The sequence below is a fragment of the Notechis scutatus genome, chromosome 1, assembly GCF_049901735.1.
Source record: "Notechis scutatus isolate UNSWTSFEM ecotype Mainland chromosome 1, rNotScu1.2, whole genome shotgun sequence".
NCBI lineage: Eukaryota > Metazoa > Chordata > Lepidosauria > Squamata > Elapidae > Notechis > Notechis scutatus.
Window position 1 is genome coordinate 102,902 of NC_142009.1, and position 25,763 is coordinate 128,664.

The 25,763-nt window shown below is 40.6% G+C and overlaps 2 protein-coding genes across 3 annotated transcripts in view; one reads left to right on the forward strand and one right to left on the reverse strand.

The window, feature by feature from the left end:
- The window catches only part of LOC113430109 (vomeronasal type-2 receptor 26-like), a 161,684-nt gene that overhangs the window by 41,296 nt on the left and 94,625 nt on the right, over positions 1-25,763 (forward strand). The gene's annotated exons all lie outside the window — the stretch shown is intronic.
- Positions 9,599-25,583, reverse strand: LOC148132641 (vomeronasal type-2 receptor 26-like). The gene is made up of 5 exons (XM_087954494.1): positions 25,462-25,583; positions 24,537-24,828; positions 11,947-12,165; positions 11,342-11,471; positions 9,599-10,659 (listed from the first exon to the last, which is right to left on the reverse strand). The coding sequence occupies exons 1-5, from the start codon at positions 25,581-25,583 to the stop codon at positions 9,755-9,757; spliced, it is 1,668 nt and encodes a 555-aa protein (XP_087810620.1). The 3' UTR covers positions 9,599-9,754.

Consider the following 25,763-nt stretch of genomic DNA (forward strand, 5'->3'; position numbering starts at 1 on the left):
AAAGCACCTGAGGGTAGGACAAGAAGCAATGGGTGGAAACTACTGAAGAAAAGGAACAACTTAGAACTAAGAAGAAATTTCCTGAGAATGAGAACAATTAATCAGTGGAACAACTTGTCTTCAGAAGTTGTGGGTGCTCCAACACTGGAAGTTTTTAAGAAGATGTTGAACAACCATTTGTCTGGTGTGGTGTAGGGTTTCCTACCTAGGCAGGGGGTTGGACTAGAAGACCTCTAATCTCCCTTCCAACTCTGTTATTCTATTCTATCTTCATCTCTTTTAAATTATATAAAAATGTGTCGTGACACATAAAAATGGAAAATGAATTCAAGTATCATGTGGAGTCTCTAAGTGACATTCTACAAATGGGTTCCACTAAGTATCTTTGGTTTTTGTGTGTGATTCTGTTACATAAATTATCAGCAAGATAATTGGGCTGACCAATTGCCATTCACTGAGGTGGCATATAATAATTCGGTACATAGTAGTACTGGGTTTACTCTGTTTAAAGTAGCTTCAGGACAAGACTTTGTACCCATACCCGAGCTTCCACGGGAGAAACCTAACATTCAGTCATTAGATGAATGGATAACACAGCTCCAGCTTACCTGGCCGGTTACCCGTAAAGCATTAGACGATGCTCATCAAGCTCATTAAAAATTTGCAGATAAAAAGAGAACTCCACAAAAACCATATCAAGTGGGTGACAGGGTCTTTTTATCCACCAGATATTTGCAGACTACACAAAAGTCAAAAAAGCTTGGACCTAAGTATGTTGGACCTTTCTCAATTCAACGAATTGTGAACCCTGTGGCTGTCCAACTGAAACTACCAAAAACTCTTCGACAGATCCACCGTGTTTTCCATGTTAGTTTGTTAAAACCTGAACATACCTCCGACTTGAGACCAACTCAGGTTGATCCCCCTGTACCATTGCGAATTGAAGGTGAACAACATTTTGAAGTTAAAGAACTTTGGATTCTCAAAAACGAAGGGGTCGACTGCAGTATTTAGTTGCCACCAGACTCGAAATTCTAAACCTAGAAAACCTTGAATTACGCCGTCTTCGGTCTGATCTAAGTATGGTATATACAGTTGCTGCCAAGAGATGGGGTGAGTTCCCATAACTCAGTCCAACTCCTGCTGACCCCATTGTTTGAAAGTGGACAACAATGAGTAGATAGATGGGTACAAAAAAAGATGATTAAGATGGCGACGCCCAACTAGGAAGGTGAAGCTCTCGCTCCTGGACCACTATCTCCCTATAAAGCCATCACCTGCACCAGAAACCACTTTTAAAGCTGCTGTTACACCAGTAACCGTGAGTAAACCTGAGTCCAAAAAACAAGCCCCAAAACGCTAGATTCTGAAGCTGTGGAGCCCAAATATTCCTGCTAACAGATCCGGAGCCCTCCTCTCCTTCCCCAGAGAAGTGAAGCCCTTTCCTTCACTTCGGAGCCTGCCTGCGGAGTGCTAACAACCTACCTTCATTTAAATCCCTCACACAGCTGATAGAAGTTATCTTCCACGCCAGACAATGCATTTCCTTTAATATCCCCCACGCAGTTTTCACCGCCACATTGGTCAGCTGGCAGAAAGAAAAAAAAACGAGGGAGGAAAAAGCCCTGAGGCTCTTAGTAGCCAAAAATCACCCTGGACGGCAGAGGAATGCTTTTGAGACTGACTCGAAGAAAACCTCTCCATCCGAACTAGAAAGAGACTTAGCATGGCTAAATCAAAGCTGTGACAGAAGTAAAAAAGAAAGGAAAGAACTTGTAACAGCGTGCTTAATCTTGGTAAAAAATCACTCCAATTTCTGCAGTGGAATTTTCCTTGGAAAGTGGGACTCTAAGGAGGAAAATAGCTGCGATTAACGATCTGGAGTTACTGTCAGATTTAGTTAAAAGTAAAGGACAGATTGGATTGGTTAACCCAAACTTCTGGACTGTATTTTTACTACTACTCAACTTGAAGAGCTTTAAGAAACTATTGCAAAACAATCTTATTCAGAGACATATTGATTGTAGTCAAAGTGTTTAATTCAGCAAATTTTACTCTATTTCAAAAACCCTTTGAACATCGTGTTACAACCTTTTGTTTACAGAGTAATAGCAATCTGCTATTACAAAGAGCAATAAATTCCTCTCATTCAGTCAACTACAGCTGCTAGTAAAACAATTAACCCTTTCCTTGCAGACTCTTAATACTACCTCATTACTTTAATCAAACACTGATTAATTCATTACCTCAAAACTTACAACTTTTCTACCTCATCACCTATTTCAACGATTAGATAATCAATTTCTATAAAATATTTTATTAATGGTTTAATTGATTTATTGTTTTAATTGATTAGTGTGATTAGAGTGTTTAGTGCAAATAGTGTGATTACTGACTAGTTTAAAAGATCAAGATTCATGTAATTTAATTGAATAGTAAAATCAATGATTTAGTGAATTTAAATGAACAGTGTGATTAATGATTAGTGTAATTAATTGATTAGTGATTAGAGTAATTAATTGATTAGGCTGATTGTTGCTCAGGAATATTATCTGACTAGAGAGATTACTGCAATTGATTGATTGGTGTGATATTGGCTATATAGATTACCCAAAATTGTTCCTTTAATTAATTCAATCAACGTACTATCTTAACAAACCTACCATGCCAAAAAGAAAATCCAATGCCAAACCACAACCTAAAGAGAAGATAATCCCCACCAATGAACCACAAGACTCCTGCACATGCCTTAAATGCTACAAAAATCTAAAGGATAATGAAAACTCCATCAAATGTTCTCTGTGTAAAAAATACGCTCATCATGACTGCTTGGGATTAACCAAGCAATTTATTCAATACCTGGAATCATCCAATGAGTTTCCATATCTCTGCAAACCATGCAAACCCAAACTGGATCTGTTGGAAAGAGTTGATACCATTGAAACCATTGAAACATCCCTTAACACCATAGTAGCATCCCTGGACGCCGTAAAAGAAAGAATATCCAACCTTGAAAAAAAAAGACACAACGCAAAAACCTGAACATCCAATAGCTACTAACCACATCTCTACCCAACAACCACAACCCAATCCAAAACCCAATCCACAAATAAACACAACCCAGACAAATATTGATATCCCAATTCTCATCAGAGAAGCTGTTGAGCGTGAACGGAAACGTCCAAACGCCATCTTATTTGGTCTAGAGGACATCAATGACAATGATGACATCACAACTGTCCGAAACATCATCAGTGATTATCAAGCAAAAACCATCTCCGCTGATGAAATACTTGACATTTCCTGCATTGGCCGAGAGCTCAAAAACAGAGACGGCTCTGTGGCCCCACGCTTGTGCAGGGTCATTTGCAAAAATGAATCAAGCAAACGTAAATTCATTTACACTATAAATGCACTCGCCAAAACCAACACCAACCATAAGAACCTCCATTGTCGCCCTGACCTAACCATACAGCAACGTGCCCGCTCCCGGTACTCCGCACCGAACTCAAAAAACGTCTAGACAATGGAGAGAAGGACCTGTACATTGACTACCATGCTGACTGTATCAAAAGTAAGCCACACAACCCGCAACTCAGCTTTAACCCTCAACCACAACCCTACCTCAACCGATCCACCATCACCCAAGACTAGGCATGCACGCCCCTAACTACCTCAATTCCAACTACTGCTGGCCTTAAATGCAAACTACTCAATGCAAGAAGCCTCGTGAATAAAATACCTGAATTTTTCCTCCTACTAAATATGGCTAAATTCGACATTATATTTGTCTGTGAAACATGGCTCAATGCATCTCTCCCTGACTCCATTACCACAGTAAGAGACTATCATGTTTACCGATCAGATCGTGAAATTCGTAGAGGAGGTGGTGTTGCTATCTTCTATAAAAAGTCCTTACATCTAAAAAATATCCAAGTTACCCAGGAGCTTGCTCTTCCTGAGACCATCATCTGTGAACTATCCTTAAATATCACAATTCGATTCTTACTATGTTACAGAGCACCTGATTATGACATTGAACATGTAAACAAGCTAAATACATTACTAACATGGGCCGCATCCTGCCCATACCCTTTTATCTTTCTTGGCGATTTCAATCTACCTCATATTGACTGGACCCTAAATGATTGTACAACTGAAATCATACACACAACCTTCTACAATGCTATTACAAATCTGGGACTGGAACAACTAGTAACCAAAAACACTAGACTAAACAACTGCCTCGATCTCATCTTCTGCAATAGTTTGAATTTAATTTACGGAATACAAACTAAAGAACCCTTTTCCAGCAGTGACCACAATATGATTGACTTTTGTCTCAACATACGCCCACACAAAAATCACCACAATGATGTAATCCCCAATTGTAACTTCAAAAAAGGCAACTATGATCTTATAGACAATGATCTCTCATCCCTTGATTGGCAATCTCTATTCACTGGAATTCAATTCTCTATTCACTGTTGAAGACCATTACAACATATTTTTACTTGAAGTCAAAAGAGTCATCAAACTATATGTACCAACAACTCTAATACTCTAATATTACCAATACTCTACCCGACTCTGTAGTCTCTTCCCCAAACCCCAAAAACTTTAACCTTAGACTGTCTACTATTGACCTCACCCCTTTCCTAAGAGGTCTGTAGGGGGCGTGCATAAGCGCACCAACGTGCCTACTGTCCCTGTCCTATTGTTTCTCTTATTCTTTTATTTTTCTTATATGTACCCATTTCATGTATTCACAACTATGTATACGCTTATACTTATTATCTTGTAAAAAATTGGCAAATCAAATAAATAAATAAATAAAATAAAATAAACAACTCCCAAAACAAAACAAAAAAGCAGATTACCCATAACAATAAGGAAACTTCAATCCAAAAAGAGATCACTCTGGCGGAAAAACAAATCTGGTCACGTTGCCAGTTTCAAAAGCCGATACAAAAATTTATGCCACCAGATAAAGACCGAATGCATCAATTATCACATTAAACAAGAGGAAAACCTTCTAAGCACCAATTCCACCCGTGCTTTTTACAATTTTGTAAACAACAAACTAAAAGACTCAAGGTCTATCCCACCCTTGATAGGACCTGATGGTGAAGACTGCAACGACGACACCATTAAAGCCAACATCTTTAACACATTCTTCGGCTCAGTATTTGTAAACAGCAATGGATCATGCCCAGTATTTCCTAGCCGTACCACAGATAACAACAATGATCTAATACATATCGATTTTACAGAAGACAATGTTGAAAAAGCACTACGCAATCTAAAACCATCTCTATCTACTGGACCGGATGGAATAAGTGCCTACTTCTTAAAAAAGCTATCCACTGCCATAGCCAAACCTCTAAGCATAATCTTTGAAAAATCTTCCAGGACCAGCTCCTTGCCTAACCTATGGTCACAAGCCACAGTCATCCCCATCTTCAAAAAGGGAGACCCAAGCCTAGTTGAAAATTACAGACCAATCTCCTTATGCTGCGTCACCTGTAAAGTCATGGAATCAATTATTAACCAATCCATCATCCTCCACTTAGAGACAAACAACCTACTCTCCAATAAACAATTTGGTTTCAGAAAAAACTATCCTGTAATCTGCAACTCTTACACTGCAAAAACATATGGACGACACAACTCGACCAGGGCAAAGCAATAGACGCAATCTACATAGACTTCTGTAAAGCCTTTGATTCAGTGGTACACGACAAACTACTCCTAAAAATAAAATCCTATGGTATCTCTGGACAACTGAATAACTGGATAGAAGCATTCCTGGCAAAAAGACAACAAATGGTCAAAATTGGGAGCGTCCTATCAAATTCTGTACCTGTCAATAGTGGTGTCCCCCAAGGCAGAGTTCTAGGACCAACTCTCTTCATACTCTACATAAATGACCTCTGTGATCATATTAAGAGCAATTGTGTTCTTTTCGCTGATGATGTAAAGCTGTTCAATACCACAGACAATACTGCTACCCTACAAAAAGATCTTGACTATGTATCAGAATGGTCAAACAAATGGCAACTTCAAATCTCAACAAATAAATGCTCTGTCTTACATATTGGCAAAAAAAATCAGAAAATAAAATACAAGCTGAATAGTCAAGATCTTGTTGATGACCCAAGCTCTGTAAAGGACCTTGGAATACTCACCTCTAATGATCTAAGTGCTAGAGCCCACTGCAACTACATAGCCAAAAAGGCATTAAGAGTTGTTAACCTAATCCTACGTAGCTTTTTCTCTGGTAATATCACACTACTAACCAGAGCATACAAAACATTTGCTAGACCAATACTCGAATACAGTTCATCAGTCTGGAACCCACATTACGTATCTGATATTAGCACAATTGAGAAAGTCCAGAAATATTTCACAAGAAGAGTTCTCCACTCCTCTACTCGTTGTAGAATACCTTATGCTACCAGACTTGAAATTCTAGAACTAGAAAACCTTGAATTACGCTGTCTTCGGTCTGATTTAAGCATGGTATATAAAATCATACATTGCAATGTCCTACCTGTCAATGAATACTTCAGCTTCAACCATAACAACACAAGAGCACACAATAGATACAAACTCAGGGTAAACCACACCAAACTTGATTGCAGAAAATACCACTTCAGCAACAGAGTGGTCAATGTCTGGAATACTCTCCCTGACTCTGTGGTTTCTTCCCCAAACGCCAAAAACTTTAACCTTAGACTGTCTACTATTGACCTCACCCCTTTCCTAAGAGGTCTGTATGGGGCATGCATAAGCGCACCAACGTGCCTACCATCCCTGTCCTATTGTTTCTTTTATTTTTCTTATATGTACCCATTTCATAGTATTCATAACTATGTATATACTTATACTTATTATCTTGTAAGCAATTGACAAATCAAAATAAATAAAATAAAATAAAAATAAATATTCATCTTTCATATTCAATATCATATCTTATCACTATTTTAAATATTCTTCATTAATTTTCCCCTCAAATACTTCCCTCAGGCTTATTTTGTAACTCTCTCATTCATTTCTAAGATCTATTACATATCCTTTTCAAGGATATTTTCAAAATAATATTCAAAATAATTATACTTATACTTTTATCTGTCCTGTGTACAATTTCAACCCATATCCACATTTCAAACATAACAAAGCAAGGTTTCACCTATAGTTGCCAATTAAAATGTGTCACCTTCATTTCTTACAGTTGATTCCCTTTCACATCCCATTAAATATTTTACTTCTAAATTATCCCATTAAACAATTATAATTTCCATCATCTAATAATTATATTATAACATAAATCCCTTTTTAGTCAGATTCTGCACAATACTTCCCCTTTAAATTACCTCTAAACAATTTTAAGTTTAAAATAAATAAAAAATAAATAAAATGGATGAAAATAATTAATCAATTCAAATTCATCCTAAAGAAAAAACTGGTATTAATTCCCTTACATTCCTTCTCATAATTCATTTCAATCACATTTTATAAATCCTTAATATACATTAATATAATTCAATTGTATTTTACATATTTTTGTTATCATACATTCCATTAAGTAACAATCCCCATTTCATCTTCCATTTTAATTACATATATTTTCCTGTTTTCTACATAATTTCTTATTTCTAAAATATTTATACAATCCCTTATCACCATGCAGACTCCTCTATTTTAGTTGTACTTTCAGCCATTATCTCTGAGTCCATCAATGAAACTATTCCCTTTAATTCTTGTTCATTTCCCATATTTCTTTATTTCCTGATTCTGTTTTTTGTAACTTCTTTTCCCCTTCATTTCCCCGCTTTTTCTCACTCCCTCTTTAATGCTTCCTACTGTTATCCTCCTTTCTGCTTTTTCCTTATATTTTGTTTATTTCTCACAATGTTCCTTTTTCTAATTACCTCCTCTAATCTCTAGTTTTTAAGTCCCTTCCCCCCCTTTTTGAGTTTCAAGCCTCATTGTCCCTCAGCTGGCATTCTCCCCTTTCTCAACCACCTCTACGGGGTGGCTTCAGCCCCAAATCAGGTAGATCGTGGCCCTCCAGCGGCAAGCACAAACTGAAGCTGCGGATGGTCGGGGATTCAGTCCGCCCTCGAGGGAGCCTAACTGGAAGGCACATATCCAAAATATTCTAACTTTCACTTTTTTATGTTTTTGATGATTTCCCTTGGCTTTCCTAGGTTGCTTATCACCTCCCCATTTTGTAAATTGTAAATAAAGAAGGCAATCATTGCTTAAAACCTTTATAAAATAATAAGAGAGTCCCCAACTCTGCTGTGATGAGACCAATCAATGCAACTAGCAAGCAGAGCGATAATGTGCCCTACCAGAAACATGCATAGCTTTTGTTGCTGCTTCAATTTGTAGCAGCTGAAGTTTCTGGCTACCCTTCAAGGACAGCCCAATAGTAATAGTCCAAGCAGGAGGTTACCAGGGTGTCCAACAGGACAGAACATGTAGAGTGCTGCTTAATTTACCAGAAGCAAAGTTGTACAATTGAGTACCATCAGCATATCAAAGATACCTAATCTCATGTGAAAAAATCAACTTCTCAGGTTGAAATCAACAGGAACAATAGAAGACCTTTTTTATTGAAATGTTTGCTAAGGTTGGACTCCTACTCTCATGTGGGTAGACACACAGGAGACATTTTACATTGGGATACATGATGGTTAAATAAGGTTTCAAAACTCCAGCCCATTAATGTCCCTTATTTTTATTGGTTGATTTCTGGGTGGACAATTTTCCTCTTCCTAGCATTCCATCCCAGTAGTTATTCATTTCCAGTAATCTCCTTCCCCTAAGCAGTTGCTACATCCAACTATTGTCAGCATTATTAATTTTAGTATGACAACTGATTTCTCGACCTGCGAACTATCTTCTTTGACCTGCCAACCAGCTTTCTGACCAGAATGTGCTAAGAGATTTATAACCTTGTTATTTTCTTACAGATAACATCCTTACACAATGTCTTACTTAATATCTTGTTATAGTTTCTTAGATTACACAGAGGCTATACATGGAGTTACATTTGCTCTGTTCTTTAATGGAATAATTCTGATTTCTCTCACCTCCTGACAATGGATGAGCTTACTCTGGGGTCTTGTGTAGATGTGGAATAGGAGAGGGGACAGCACTGACCCCTGTGGTACCTCACATAAAGAAGGTCCAGGGTGGGGCCTCTCCTACTCAGTCACCATTGAGTCAAATAAGATGAGGACGGACACAGTATCTTAGTGTGATGACCCAGGGTGGGATATAAAACAAACACAGTCACAGAAAACAGGTGAAGCCCCTTTAATTCCTTCATTTTGCTTCCAAGCTCCGAATATCTTTGAAAGAACACAAAAAACTCCCAAACAGTTACAAGAAGAAAGAAAAAAACAGCAGGCAAGATAAGGGCTGGAGGACGTCCACAGATAAAACACACTGGGAAGGACGCCAAACTCAGAGAGGAACCATAAACTAGAGATATTTCCATGCTTTGTTTCCAGCACTCGCCCACATGCATGTCCGTCCTCTTATTCAGTTGTCAAAGCTGCAGCACATGAAAAGGACCAAGGTCCTCTCCTCCTTTGATTTTTTCTACACAAAAACAAGGACTTGGATATGTCCATATTGAATTTTATCCCCCTCCCAGAAAAAGGAATTTAGATTGGTGTTGTTAACTTATTCAATATCATAAAAGTTTTAAAGTAAAATTTACTACTTTCCACATAAATCAGACATTCTTATGCCTCATTATATTTTCTCTCTGATTCAGATCAGGCCTCAGTAGGATAATGTAGCATTTGGGGAGAAAGATACAAGCCAAGAGACCAATCCCAGAGGCCAAGATGGAGAAGATCTCCACAGCCACCATGGACTTCCCTTTGGTGCTCAGGTAGCTGGGGAGGAAGGTGATCCAAACACTGCAAAAGACCAGCATGCTGAAAGTAATAAACTTGGCTTCATTAAAACTGTCAGGCAATTTCCTAGCCAGAAAGGCCACGGTGAAACTGATGAGGGCCAGGAAACCCAGGTAGGCGAGGACAGCATAAAACATTGAAGCTGAGCCTTCCTGACATTCAGAAATGATCTCACCAGTCAAGGAGTGGAAGTCCAAGTTGGGAAATGGAGGGGAGGTTACCAGCCAGGTGACACAAAGAACGGCTTGGATCAGGGGACATGCTATGACAATGGAATTGGTCAGTGATTTTCCTAAGAGTTTCCTTGACCTGTTCCCTGGTTTGGTGGCCATGAAGGCCAGAACCACCATGACAGTTTTTGCCAAGACAGAGGAGACTGCAAGAGAAAAGAGAATGGCAAAGGCAGTTTGTCGGAAGAGACAGGTGAGCTTTCTGGGTTGACCAATGAAGAGGAAGGAGGAGAGGAAGCAAAGCAGGAGGGAGACCAGGAGGAGGTAGGTGAGATCTCTGTTATTGGCCTTGACGATTGGTGTGTCACGATGTTTAAGGAAAACTGCCAAGACTCCCAATGTGATCATGGAGAGAGAAAGAGTGAGAGAAACTAAAGCATATCCCAGGGTGTCTTGATAAGAGAGAAAGTGGAGCTTCTTGGCAATGCATTGGACCTTGTTCTTGTTGGGATACTGGTCTTCTGGGCAGGGATCACAGGAAGCTGCATCTGAAATAAAGTCACTTTACATTTGGTGGTATATAAAAAAGGGGCAAAGCATCCTTCAATATTGATTTATTCAATATTGAAGGTGATTTTTCAAGAGGCAATTAGAATTTTTTCTGAAGAGTTCCATTCTCATCCAAGAAGTTTAAAGAAAAACCAGAAAGTCCAATTTCCTCTTGAAAAAGCACCTTTGGGACAAACAAGTTCTTTACTTCGGATTTTGGATTGACTCATTCTGACTATTTGCTTCTATAGGGAAGGGCAGGAAGACAAAGTTAGGTGGATCTCCCCTTTCTCCAACAGGTCTATCCACCTCCTGGGAGACTGATAGCGCTGACAGAAGATGCTCTTCTTAAATAATAAAAATTAAATAATAAAAATTGACCCTCAACAACCCACTCCTTCATGGAACGTTTGATTGCTGGTTTTCTTGATGGGTTGCAAGAGAAGGACTAGAAAATCTAGAAAGGGAACCCATGAATTCTGCCCTGAAACTATCCTGCATTAAATTGCTGTGGAGCAGGAATGGTGGCTAGGCGGATAATTTAGATCCATCAACTCCAAGATTCTGCTGCAAAGGATGAATATTTTGAAAAATGTCCAATCCATTAAAAAAAACTTCATAGTTGTTTCTACTGAATGGTTTCCTTCATCTTGGAAGATCTACACTGAAAGTGTGCTCTACCTGTCTGATTAGAAATAGTCCCTTCTGGACAAGGGGCACATTGGTAGCAGCAAACTTCCTTGCCTTCTGGAACTCTCTTCCTCTCTCCTGCCTGGCACCTCTTGATGCCACACCTGGCAAAGGGCACCTTCTAGAAGAGAAAAGAGAAATGCTATAAGTGGCCTAAGCAATTAATATGTTTCATGAATTCATTTGTACATTTTTGTTTCCATTGTCAACATGTTTACAAAGGGTCTATTGGAACCCAGGAAATGCTATAGGGGGATTAAAGCCAGTGACACTCCACACCACCGATAGATTCTAGAGATTGGAACTGGGACTTGGCACATAAAAGAAGACTTGGGAATTGAACTACAGCTTTCCTAAAACAAACAGTCATGGGAATCTAATTGAATGGGAATCGTCTATGGAAACAGCTGTTGGCTGCTCTAAATGCATCCTGGATTTCAAGCAGAACATCAAATATTTTACATGCAAACCATGTTTTTCTAAACAGATGGTTGCCAAATTTCTGATTCAGTGACCTGTTTTCCAGTAAGGAGGAAGTTTTGAATCCCCAGAAGAGAATGAGTCTTTTGCTGAATTTATTTGACCTTCCAGCTCACCTTTCTTGACCAGACAATTGCATTGGAGTTGATGTTGAAACCCTGGCCTTGGGGAGCCCCAGGATCTATTTGTCCAACTTTCATAGGGACAAACGATAAATTGGGGAGGAAAACCCAGTTCAGAAGATCATAACCAGCAGATCCCAGTCCATTTTCTGAGAAGGAGATTTCATCACCAGCACTGTTGTTGAACTGGACATTCCTCAAATAGGGAAGAAGCTGAAAGAAAAGAGATCTTCAGAAATTGGAATCATTGGCTGAAAGCCCCAAATGAGACATAATGGCTGCTATCATTCTGGGCTGGTCACCATCTTAAGAGATTTTCCTGAATCTGGACAACTGGAGGACAGAAGGGAAAGGGAGACAATGACATGATTAAAACCTTTGAATAGATGAAGGGTATGAATAGGGTTCTAAAAGGCATTATTTTCGATCGTAAGCAAGAATGAGGAGCATGGGGGACATGCCCTCAAATTGACAGGAGGGATGTTCAGAAATAATGTTAGAAAGGATTCCTTCACAGAAAGAGTAGAGGAAGCTTGGAACCAACTCCCAGTGTAGGTTGTGGGTCAATTATCAGTATCTGAGTTTAAACATGCTTGAGATAAACACATATCCATCATCCAACAACAAATTAAAATGAAATAAAAATAATGTGTAAAGAATAATAAAAAATAAGTTAAAGAGAAATAAAAAAGATAAACTCAAAGGGCAGACTTGATGGAGCATTAGTTTTTTTTTCTGCTGTCCATTTTCTATGTTTCTGTCAGGGTTCCAAGTAACACACCCACAGCAAACAAAACTCCAAGGAAGGCAATTTCCTCAAAGAACAATTTTTTTTGGATATATCATATTGGCACAGGCTGGTGAAAAATGACTCTGACTATTCCTGAAGTTTCCACCTAATTAAAAGTAAATATTTTTCACTTTCCCAAAACAATTAGTCACATGGTCCAATCATGTTACTGTCCAGTTGCTGGGTAACTCCTGTCCCCTCTTTCCGAGCACCTGCAGGAATGTCATTGGTTCCCAAGAGAAAGTATTTTCTTTTGGTTACAAAACCGCAATTATCTCCATTCTCCCCTCCCTGTCACTCTCCTTCAGTGTGTCAGCATAAAAGTCTCAAAATGGCCTCAGACAGGCCAGCTTCAGAGTTGACAGTTTCTTTGTTTCTAATTAAGAATGTCAGAAAATGTTTCTTTAATTCTCTCTTAATCTTTCATTTCTTACTTCTTGTCTTGCTCTAAAGTGCTTTGGATTAGAAGTCAACCCCTTCTTCTCTGTGACAGTCCCTCAGATGTTGGAAGACAGCCATCATGTCACCCCTAATCATACTAATTCATCAGGTACCTAGTTCTTGCAACTTACAAAACCATGAAAACCAAACTCCACAGCGAGGAAGCACTGAGGGGCACAGGGGATGGGTGTAAGAATGGAAGGACATTGAGGTGGAGAATTAAAAGAAGGAGGGGTATTTGGTGGAGTGAGCAAGGGGGCTCTGAAGCTGCCACGGCTGAGCAAAGTGGAGCTGAGCCTTTCAGCCTTATGAGCCTTCCTAAGATGCAGACCAGTTATAGAAATCTTGCCACAAGAAATTCTTTCCTCCCAAGGAATGTGTGATGGAGAAGCAACTCAGTCAAATGGAAAATTGCATGGTTATAACACAAGAATCAAGGCTGGAAGGGAGAGGACGCTATAGGGTGAAGTGTTTGGTAAAGGGGAGTTAAACCCTGGAAAATGGACCAGAATTCCCAATCATTAAAAGTGAAGGCTGGCAAGGAAAGGTGGTTATGCTGCCTTCCTGGCTAGAAAAAAATAGAACCTAGAATGAAAGAGCAACTGGTAACTCATTTAGAAATTGTTGTGGGACCAAAATGCAGGACCCAAACAAATAATCAAGGCTCACTACTTAATTTGTCATTAAGATGCACCTTGGAGGATTTTTCTCCAGAATTAATGGGAGGGACGCCTGCAGAAAAAAACTGAAATCCGTGATCGTGCACGGTTTCGATCCGTGCTCACCACTAGAGCGCCCGAGCCGGCTGGATTTGGGGCTAAGCCATCCCATAGAGGTGGTGAAGAGGGGGAGACCACCTGCAGGGTCAAGGAGAGCTGCATCTCTCCTCCTCAGCTGGCCATTACTCCCTTTCCCAAAGGTGGTTGCAGCGGTGGTCAGAAATGGCCACCTCAAAGAAGAACTCGACTGGAAAAGAATGTGCAGGAGGGAGAAAAGAAGAGAAAGTTGTGGTTGACCGAGTTAAACTGAAAAAGCAACAACGTAAGGTACCCTGAAATTTGAACTATAAAAAATAATATTGTTCCCAAAGAAGACTTTGAGGCAGCAAAGGACAAAGGGAAGGGAAAGGATTTGCCTTTTTTTCCTTCCCTTCCTTATACTGACAGCTAAGTGATTTAAGTAAGAAATTGATAAAAATCCACTTTGACATCAATAGGCATTTAAGCTGAAAATAAAATGTCAAAGGGATAATAAAGACTTTTGGATACTCAAAAACCTTTAAAAGCAGGAAAGGAGAGAAAAGGAAAGAATAAAAGGGCAGGGCAAAGCAATAGACGCAATCTACATAGACTTCTGTAAAGCCTTTGATTCAGTGGTACACGACAAACTACTCCTAAAAATAAAATCCTATGGTATCTCTGGACAACTGAATAACTGGATAGAAGCATTCCTGGCAAACAGACAACAAATGGTCAAAATTGGGAGCGTCCTATCAAATTCTGTACCTGTCAATAGTGGTGTCCCCCAAGGCAGTGTTCTAGGACCAACTCTCTTCATACTCTATATAAATGACCTCTGCGATCATATTAAGAGCAATTGCGTTCTTTTCGCTGATGATGTAAAGCTGTTCAATACCACAGACAATACTGCTACCCTACAAAAAGATCTTGACTATGTATCAGAATGGTCAAACAAATGGCAACTTCAAATCTCAACAAATAAATGCTCTGTCTTACATATTGGCAAAAAAAATCAGAAAATAAAATACAAGCTGAATAGTCAAGATCTTGTTGATGACCCAAGCTCTGTAAAGGACCTTGGAATACTCACTTCTAATGATCTAAGTGCTAGAGCCCACTGCAACTACATAGCCAAAAAGGCATTAAGAGTTGTTAACCTAATCCCACGTAGCTTTTTCTCTGGTAATATCACACTACTAACCAGAGCATACAAAACATTTGCTAGACCAATACTCGAATACAGTTCATCAGTCTGGAACCCACATTACGTATCTGATATTAGCACAATTGAGAACGTCCAGAAATATTTCACAAGAAGAGTTCTCCACTCCTCTACTCGTTGTAGAATACCTTATGCTACCAGACTTGAAATTCTAGAACTAGAAAACCTTGAATTACGCTGTCTTCGGTCTGATTTAAGCATGGTATATAAAATCATACATTGCAATGTCCTACCTGTCAATGAATACTTCAGCTTCAACCCTAACAACACAAGAGCACACAATAGATACAAACTCAAAGTTAACCGCACCAAACTTGATTGCAGGAAATACGACTTCAGCAATAGAGTGGTCAATGTCTGGAATACTCTACCCGACTCTGTGGTTTCTTCCCCAAACCCCAAAAACTTTAACCTTAGACTGTCTACTATTGACCTCACCCCTTTCCTAAGAGGTCTGTAGGGGGCGTGCATAAGCGCACCAACGTGCCTACCGTCCCTGTCCTATTGTTTCTCTTATTCTTCTTTTATTTTTCTGATATGTACCCATTTCATGTATTCACAACTATGTATACACTTATACTTATTATCTTGTAAACAATTGGCAAATCAAATAAATAAATAAAATAAATAAATAAATAAAGGATCTGGAAAAATGGAGGAGACTGCCTGGAACTAAAAGGAACTTATAGTGAAACCTTAACAAGATTCCTAAAAGATACATTCTAACTGAAACTTTGTAACAAAACAATAGAACCCCAGGAAGAGAAAGTGGAAAAAAGAAGCAAGAAGAAACAGTTTTGGATTATTTGGATTACTTGGTGATTTTTGGATTTTTGGCTATTGGATTTAAATGACTAAAATCAAATATATATATATATATATATATGTATATATATATATATATATATATATATATATATATATATATATATATATATATATATATATATGGATCTTTGGTTATTCGGGTTTTCTCCGCGTAAGATTCAAAGTATCTAGGCAACGTTTCAGCGAGGTCCCACTCGCCATCTTCAGGCTGGTGCTTTCGGCTTAGTGCCAGTGCAAGCAGTGTGTGACCGGAGCTGCCATCTCTCTATATATACAAGTGGTGGGGATGGTGTGCTGGGCTGGTTGGCTGTGCTGCAGCCTCTGATTGGTTGATGGAGTTGATGTTGGTATAATGGGCTGTGTAATGGCCTTTTGTTGTAGAGATATCCTGGATCTTGTGCTGTCATCTCCTGGGTCGTTAGCCTCTTGTGTTTTAACGGCTTGGGTAATGAGTTGTGTGATGGGCTTGTGAGTTCTTTTGTTGTGGTATCCTGGGTCTTGCGTTGTAATCTCCTGGGTCGTTTGTGTTTTGATCTCTTTTCGATTAGCCTCCTGTGTAGTAACAGCTTGGGTAATGGGTTGTGTGATGACCTTGTGAGATTTATTGCTGTGGTATCCTTGGTCTTGTGCTGTGATATCCTGGGTCATTTGCTGTGTTGTGACTTCTTGAGTTCTTGAGGTGTAATTTCTTGAGTTTTCTGATGTGATGTCCTGAGCGGGTGGCTGTGATGTAGCATTTTGGGTTTTTAATATGGCTTTGAGTTTGGGGTCTGGGTCTGTGTTCGTTTGGCTTGAGTTCGTGGTCGTGCCACATCTTCATGGTGGGGGTCGGTTCGCTTCATGTATGGTTCAGAGGAGTTTGAAGTGGATAGTGATGCAGCTGCAGTGCGGCTTCTGGTCTGTGGTCGTGTCTCATCTTCTGTGTGGGTGTGAGTCTGATTTTTACGTGGAAGTGTGGTGGTGGCATCTTGTGTGGCCCTCATGGGTGTGGGTCTGGTGTCATTTATCATGTTGGGTACTGCGTCTGTTCATGAGGGCGGGTTTCCAAATGGCTGGTAAGCGGGAGGTGTCATCTCTTTTATTCATGCTGTGTGGGCGTTTTTCTATCTCCATGGCTTCTCTGATTATTCTGCTGCTGTGGTGTTCAGTTTTGGCGATAGTTCTGGTATTTTTAAGGTCAATCTCATGTCCTGTGGCTTTGAGGTGTTGGACCAGGGAAGAGGTTGGTTCTTCTTTTTGATTGAGTTCTTATGTTCTTCAACGTGCACTTATTCTTCTGTTAGTTTGTCCAATGTATGTGGTGAGGCAGGCAGTGCAGGGGATTTCATATACTCCTTGGTTTTCTAACTCGATTTTGTCTTTAGGGTTTCTTAGGATGGTGGATATTTTTCTGTTTGTGCAGAATGCTGTTTTAATGTTGTGTTTTGGAGGATCTTGCTGATTTTGTCTGTAGTGCCTTTTATATATGGGAGGAGGGCTTTGCGTTCTCTTGTTCTCTGTCTTGGATTTTGGTTGGGGTTTCTTTTGGATTAGGTGGGTGATCTTCTTTCTTTGAAATCCATTGGCTGTTAGTACGTTGGTGAGAGTGTTTAGTTCGGTTTTTAGGTGTTGTTCATCAGCTAAGCATTTTGTTCTGGAGATGAGTGTCTCAGCTACGGAATTGATCTGTGCTGGGTGGTGGTGTGAGTGCGTGTAGATAGCGGTTTGTATGTGTTTTCTTTTGGTAGATGGTGTGTCCTAGGGAGCCATTGGGTTTTTTGTATACCAAGACATCTAGGAAGGGAAGTTGATTGTTAGCTTCTGTTTCCATGGTGAATTGTATTTTGGGGTGTAGGCTGTTGAGGTGTGTGAGGAAGTTGTTCAGTTTTTCTTTCCCGTGTGGCCAGATTATGAAGGTGTCATCTACGTATCTGAGCCAGAGTTTGGGTTTGTGATCATATTTTTCTAGAGCTTGTGTTTCAAAGTGTTCCATGTAGAGGTTTGCGATGACAGGTGAAGAGGGTGATCCCATGGGTGCTCCTTCTATTTGTTTGTATTTTTGTCCATTGTAGGTGAAGTATGTATTGGATAGACAGTGGTTGGTCAGATCTAGGATGTGCTTGGGGGTTGTATTTGTTTTGGATGGCTGTCAAGGCTTCTTTTATTGGCACTTGGGTGAAGAGGGATATGACATCGAAGCTAACTAGTAGGTCGCTGGGTTGTAAGTTTTGTTTCTTTATGATCTCGATGAACTGGAATGAGTTTCTTACATGTGAGTTGATGGATTCTGCATAGGGCTGTAGTTGTAGGATTATTATGCTGGTGTCTTCTTTCAGGTTACGTAGTGCAGTTTGTTCTTCTTTGGATAAGTTGCTTTTGGGTGGTTTGCTAGTGCAGAGGATGTTGGTGATTTCGAGTCTGATTCTATTAGCCTCATCAGGGTTGGTTTTGGTCAGGCTGGTTTCAACTCCGCATATGATGGTTTCAACTCCGCATATGAGTTGAAACCAGCCTGACCAAAACCAACCCTGATGAGGCTAATAGAATCAGACTCGAAATCACCAACATCCTCTGCACTAGCAAACCACCCAAAAGCAACTTATCCAAAGAAGAACAAACTGCACTACGTAACCTGAAAGAAGACACCAGCATAATAATCCTACCAGCAGACAAGGGCAACGCAACAGTGGTTATGAACACATCTGACTACCAAACCAAGTTAACCAACCTACTCCTAGACCCCACATACAAACCCCTAAAGACAGACCCCACCACCTACCTAGAAAAAACCACCAGATCCAAAATAAAAGCCTCCCCCATCAGTGAAGAAATCCAGCAAAGAATCATACCCAGAGAGAAATCATCCAGATGCCCTAAGCTTTATGGTCTCCCCAAGATACACAAAGAAGGAACTCCACTTAGACCAATAGTCAGCTCCATAGGCTCACCTCTACAAAACCTAGCCAAATTTCTCGCCAAACAACTACAGCCCTATGCAGAATCCATCAACTCACATGTAAGAAACTCATTCCAGTTCATCGAGATCATAAAGAAACAAAACTTACAACCCAGCGACCTACTAGTTAGCTTCGATGTCATATCCCTCTTCACCCAAGTGCCAATAAAAGAAGCCTTGACAGCCATCCAAAACAAATACAACCCCCAAGCACATCCTAGATCTGACCAACCACTGTCTATCCAATACATACTTCACCTACAATGGACAAAAATACAAACAAATAGAAGGAGCACCCATGGGATCACCCCTCTCACCTGTCATCGCAAACCTCTACATGGAACACTTTGAAACACAAGCTCTAGAAAAATATGATCACAAACCCAAACTCTGGCTCAGATACGTAGATGACACCTTCATAATCTGGCCACACGGGAAAGAAAACTGAACAACTTCCTCACACACCTCAACAGCCTACACCCCAAAATACAATTCACCATGGAAACAGAAGCTAACAATCAACTTCCCTTCCTAGATGTCTTGGTATACAAAAACCCAATGGCTCCCTAGGACACACCATCTACCAAAAGAAAACACATACAAACCGCTATCTACACGCACTCTCACACCACCACCCAGCACAGATCAATTCCGTAGCTGAGACACTCATCTCCAGAACAAAATGCTTAGCTGATGAACAACACCTAAAAACCGAACTAAACACTCTCACCAACGTACTAACAGCCAATGGATTTCAAAGAAAGAAGATCACCCACCTAATCCAAAAAGAAACCCCAACCAAAATCCAAGACAGAGAACAAGAGAACGGCAAAGTCCTCCTCCCATATATAAAAGGCACTACAGACAAAATCAGCAAGATCCTCCAAAACACAACATTAAAACAGCATTCTGCACAAACAGAAAAATATCCACCATCCTAAGAAACCCTAAAGACAAAATCGAGTTAGAAAACCAAGGAGTATATGAAATCCCTGCACTGCCTGCCTCACCACATACATTGGACAAACTAACAGAAGAATAAGTGCACGCGTTGAAGAACATAAGAACTCAATCAAAAAGAAGAACCAACCTCTTCCCTGGTCCAACACCTCAAAGCCACAGGACATGAGATTGACCTTAAAAATACCAGAACTATCGCCAAAACTGAACACCACAGCAGCAGAATAATCAGAGAAGCCATAGAGATAGAAAAACGCCCACACAGCATGAATAAAAGAGATGACACCTCCCGCTTACCAGCCATTTGGAAACCCGCCCTCATGAACAGACGAGTACCCAACATGATAAATGACACCAGACCCACACCCATGAGGGCCACACAAGATGCCACCACCACACTTCCACGTAAAAATCAGACTCACACCCACACAGAAGATGAGACACGACCACAGACCAGAAGCCGCACTGCAGCTGCATCACTATCCACTTCAAACTCCTCTGAACCATACATGAAGCGAACCGACCCCCACCATGAAGATGTGGCACGACCACGAACTCGAAGCCAAACGAACACAGACCCAGACCCCAAACTCAAAGCCATATTAAAAACCCAAAATGCTACATCACAGCCACCCGCTCAGGACATCACATCAGAAAACTCAAGAAATTACACCTCAAGAACTCAAGAAGTCACAACACAGCAAATGACCCAGGATATCACAGCACAAGACCAAGGATACCACAGCAATAAATCTCACAAGGTCATCACACAACCCATTACCCAAGCTGTTACTACACAGGAGGCTAATCGAAAAGAGATCAAAACACAAACGACCCAGGAGATTACAACGCAAGACCCAGGATACCACAACAAAAGAACTCACAAGCCCATCACACAACTCATTACCCAAGCCGTTAAAACACAAGAGGCTAACGACCCAGGAGATGACAGCACAAGATCCAGGATATCTCTACAACAAAAGGCCATTACACAGCCCATTATACCAACATCAACTCCATCAACCAATCAAGAGGCTGCAGCACAGCCAACCAGCCCAGCACACCATCCCCCACCACTTGTATATATAGAGAGATGGCAGCTCCGGTCACACACTGCTTGCACTGGCACTAAGCCGAAAGCACCAGCCTGAAGATGGCGAGTGGGACCTCGCCAAACGCGTTGCCTAGATACTTTGAATCTTAGCGGGAGAAAACCCGAATAACCAAAGATCACATACAAATACTTGCGAGAACCTCAGAAAACATATATATATATATATATATATATATATATATATATATATATATATATATATATATATATATATATATATATGTTTTCTGAGGTTTTAGCGGGTATTTAATAACCAAAGATATATATATATATACATATATAAAGCTCCTAAGCGATGCCCACAGAACCGGTTGTTAAAAAATTTGAATTCCATCCCTGGCAGAGTGGGCTTCATATGGGTCAATGCCAACATGTTGCTCCTAATAAATCTTTTGGATCCTTTTGAAGCTTGGCTCGAGGCTCATGATTTAATTAGGGCAATCTCTGGAACCCTGACACTGGTTTTATGCAGATTTGATGCAGGGATATGATGCCATAAAGATATTTATCTCAAGAAATTGACATGGGGAGCTTCCTCTCTAAAGATCTGTGGCCTGAATAAGATCTGTCTTGACTTGAACTGTCCTGACCCAACCTAGTTCTAAGAGAGCAAACACAAGACAAAGGCAGCAGCACAACCTTTGATTGGTTCAGCTAAGAATTCTATTTCTTCACAGATAAAAGGCTGCTTCCAACTAATCAGCTCTGACAAGAAAGAGCCTTGCCAAATTTTTGCAAGGCTGCCAAAAACCAACAGATAAGAAATAGTTTTCAGTACAACAGTCTTAAAATACCAACTGTAATGTCCACAAGGCTGAGTTTCAAAATGTCTTTGCTTCCTACAAAGAATATACGACTTCAGCAATAGAGTGGTCAATGTCTGGAATACTCTACCTGACTCTGTAGTTTCTTCCCCAAACCCCAAAAAACTTTAACCTTAGACTGTCTACTATTGACCTCACCCCTTTCCTAAGAGGTCTGTAGGGGGCGTGCATAAGCGCACCAACGTGCCTACCGTCCCTGTCCTATTGTTTCTCTTATTCTTCTTTTATTTTTCTGATATGTACCCATTTCATGTATTCACAACTATGTATACACTTATACTTATTATCTTGTAAACAATTGGCAAATCAAATAAATAAATAAAAAAATAAATAAATAAAATAAATAAAAAATATTCCCTTCACAGCTGCCTTTTATCTTCTTGAAGGAGGGGCCATTACCTTGCAGCCTTACTCCCGAGTTGCCCGTGCTGTTGTAGCTGCTCTTTCCTGCGAGCAACCCTGTGTTCACGCGTGCACTTGGCACAGGCTCCTCGGGAAGCTCCTCATTGCTGCTGCCAGCCCCCACAATCTCTGAAGGCAGCAATCCACTCCCTAATGGTCCTGGCCCCTCATCTGAGTCCTCACTCTCCTCAGCCATCTGCACCTTCTGTCGGATAACCACCACACCAACTCCGAAGGCAGAAACAGCCCATTGACTTCATTTTTGAGGGAAAGGTATAGTTTTGCCAAAGTCAAAGGAAGTACAGTAAGGCAAAGCCAAGTTTGAGGATCCCGTGTCAATTCCCTTGTAAACTTCCCCTGTTTCCCAGGCCTGTCCTCCCATTGGCCCCTCATGCCCAATCATAATCAAAAGAGAAGTTTTTGGCAGTTCTTGGAATGCAGCTGCACTTTTCTCTCTGGCCAGTTGTCCTTCAGATGTTTTCTCCAGCTGGCCCAAAGTACATCAGAGGTGTTCCATTCCCCTTCCCAAAAAGCTTCCCTCCACTCCAGCATCTATGGCAGGCTGGCCCTGAAGTAAGACAAAAGAAGAAGTGAGGTGGCAGATCTGACACCCAGAGATTACCTGCCAGGACTGGACATTTGAGATCCTCTCTCCAAGTCTCAGCATGGATGGTCGCCCTTTGGATCCATGCATTGCATGTAATGCGTGTGCCAGAGCATAAATGGCATTGTAGATATTGTAGCTTTCTCCAGTAATGCTTGTTTCAAACCAGTAGGATGGCAGATTCTGTACATTCTCCTTTCCTGTACATGGTTTTTTCCCCTTTGGAGGGGTCTTTCCAGGCTTGTGGATGTTGCAGTCAAAGACCCGTTCCCACCATCGTGGGAGAAAGACATCTTCTTGTGGGTTCAAAGGGTCTAAAGACAGGAGAAAACGGCTGAATTCTGAGACATCCCTAGTGTGGTGCCTAAAATTCAAAGTCCCATGGAAGGGCTTTATAACCTTCAATAGATATTGAGATTTCAGCACTAGAAGTTTCCAATTGGATGTAAAGATCCAAACTTTCAGAAATGATGCTTTTCTAAGTGTGCCATAAATATACACAACTGCGTGTACATTTGCAATAGTATTAGAGTCTCCAAACAGAATAATCACTTCCCCTTTAGACCAAGTGTTGAAAATATGGTTTACTTTTGAATCTAAAGTAGTAGGAAAATCAACTGTTATCAGTTGAGTGAAAGCCAGGCAGATCTCCTTCTCCTTGAGCATTGGAACCAGAGATGAGGTCAAAAGTTCTCCATCATCATTTTCAGGGGCCACCAGCCCAACCCAGTTCCACTGGAAATACAGGAGCAGCTGGACTAAACCCACATACTGAGGAAATTCCTTGGGATTGATTCGGAAGAAGGAAGGATAAACTCTTCTCTCTCCCTCAGAAAACTCAAAGCCAACACCAAGCTGGAGAAAATGAAAATCCTTGTTTAGAGACAAAGTGTTGACTTGCAAAGCTTCCCTGACCTGCTCCCGAGTTTCCATAGGTCGGGGGAAGGGCCTCGCAGCTGCACCAAGGAATTCACACCTCAGTCAAAACAGGACACAGCCTTGCCAGCCAAAGTCAAGGCCATCTCCACGGAGATCCACAATGGCTGGAGGGAGTGACTTATACGACATGCAACATTGCTTCGTTGGATAATGTGACTGGCAACACACTTTGGGGGGAGGGGAAAGAGGGTCAGAGCCAAGGTGCTGATTGAGTGAAGTGAGAGCTGGCTTCTCATAGGTAGAGCCAACATGGCGCTGCTAATAAACCACTGGATTTTTCTTTCTAAATGGCTTGAGACTGCTAATTTTATTATGGAATTGGTCAGAACCCTGACACAATGTACACTTTAATGGTGACTTTAAGGGCCTCCATTGTGTGATTTCTTGCCCCACCAGTCAGATTTACTCATTGTGAGTGGAAAGCTTCATCTTCCTCCCTTCTAAGGAAGAGACATCGGTTACCTATTTTGCCTGGCTGTGATAGATCATAAGTCAAAGGAACAAAACATCCACGCAGAGAATAAACTCCACTGAAAGGTGCAGAAAGATGATAAACTTCTATAATGTCAGGAAGTAATTCCTCTTTCAGAATTATATCAATATTGCTTTGTGGTTATATAAAAATGTATCTTCACATAAAAATACAGAAATCAACTCAACTATAGAATGGATGGTCAAAATCAAATAATTCTGATGTGTGTTTGCTCGTAACACCTTTGCTTTCATGCTTAGCTTCTGTGTGTGTTTCTGTTCTTTGTGTGTTCCATATTGTATTCAGTGCTTACCTGTGGGATCTTGAAGATGCTGAAGATGGAAGCCATCAGCCTTGAGGATTTGGGGTCATCACATCCAATGACAGAGAGTAGAGGGTCCTTCATGTAACATTTATAACCTGGAACCATTCGGCCTCGTGTGGAGAGCAGGGAGAGGCTGATCAAAGAAACCCACCACTCCTTTTGGTAATTGTTTTGGATGTGGAAGCCAAGGGTGATGTTGGGGAGGAGAAACAGATCCTTGTTGACTTCTTTAACTGCAAACATTAAGGCCAGGAACTGTTGGAAGTTTTTGGGTATAGGCCTATAGTGAGAAAAAACAGAGGGGACCTTGCAAGGAAATCCTGCCTGCAGGTGGACTTTGCCTTGTCATATTTTTGGGTTAGTTTTCAACAGCAAGTCCCAAGTTTCATTATTAGGTTTAGTGAGAGAGGAGAAAGGCCCTATCTCCATATCATGGACAATTTTATACGATTCTACCATCCCTTCCTTCTTCATATGTCCATGAAGATTTTCAATCATCCAGGTCATAGTTGCATCAAAAGTGACTTTTATTTTGGAAAGGCAACTGGACTGATTTTTGAGAAAAAAACAAAATGTTTCACCTTGGACGTTTCATCAATTGTATTGGATGTATGCGTACGGAGATGGAAAGACAGCTACTGACAGTTGAGATTAGTTGGTGGGAGGGAGAATGGAAAGGTTGTGTTTTCTTTGAAGTCAACTGGTTTTAATGCTCTGTGGGTGCCATGGTGGGAACTTGGGGGTTTACTTGTGAGCTCAGGGTCACCTGAGTCAGAAGTGTGGAATTTTCTTGGAACAGCCAAATGGACTGCATCACAAATTGGGGGATAGACATTGTCTTATCCCTCCCCCTCTGTTGAGGATGGGTTGCTCAGTTCTAACATAGATGGCCTCTTTGACCCCTCTTTCAAACCAATGGTCCTCTCTATCCAAAAGGTAGATCTTGCTGTCCTCAAAAGTGTGACCCTTATATTTCAAATGCAGATGGGCCACTGAATCTGGTCCTGATGGCTTAGATCTCCTATGTTGTGCCATGTGCTGTTGAAGTGGCTGTTTTGTTTCTCCAATGAACAGATCTGCACATGGCTCACTGCATTGTTTTGCATATACCATGTTGCTCATTTTGTTTTTTATCCTTAAGTTTCTGCCTTAATGTATTCTTGGTTGTTACTCTCTCCCTTGTCTGTAGCAGAGGAGGTCATGCTGGGTCATTTT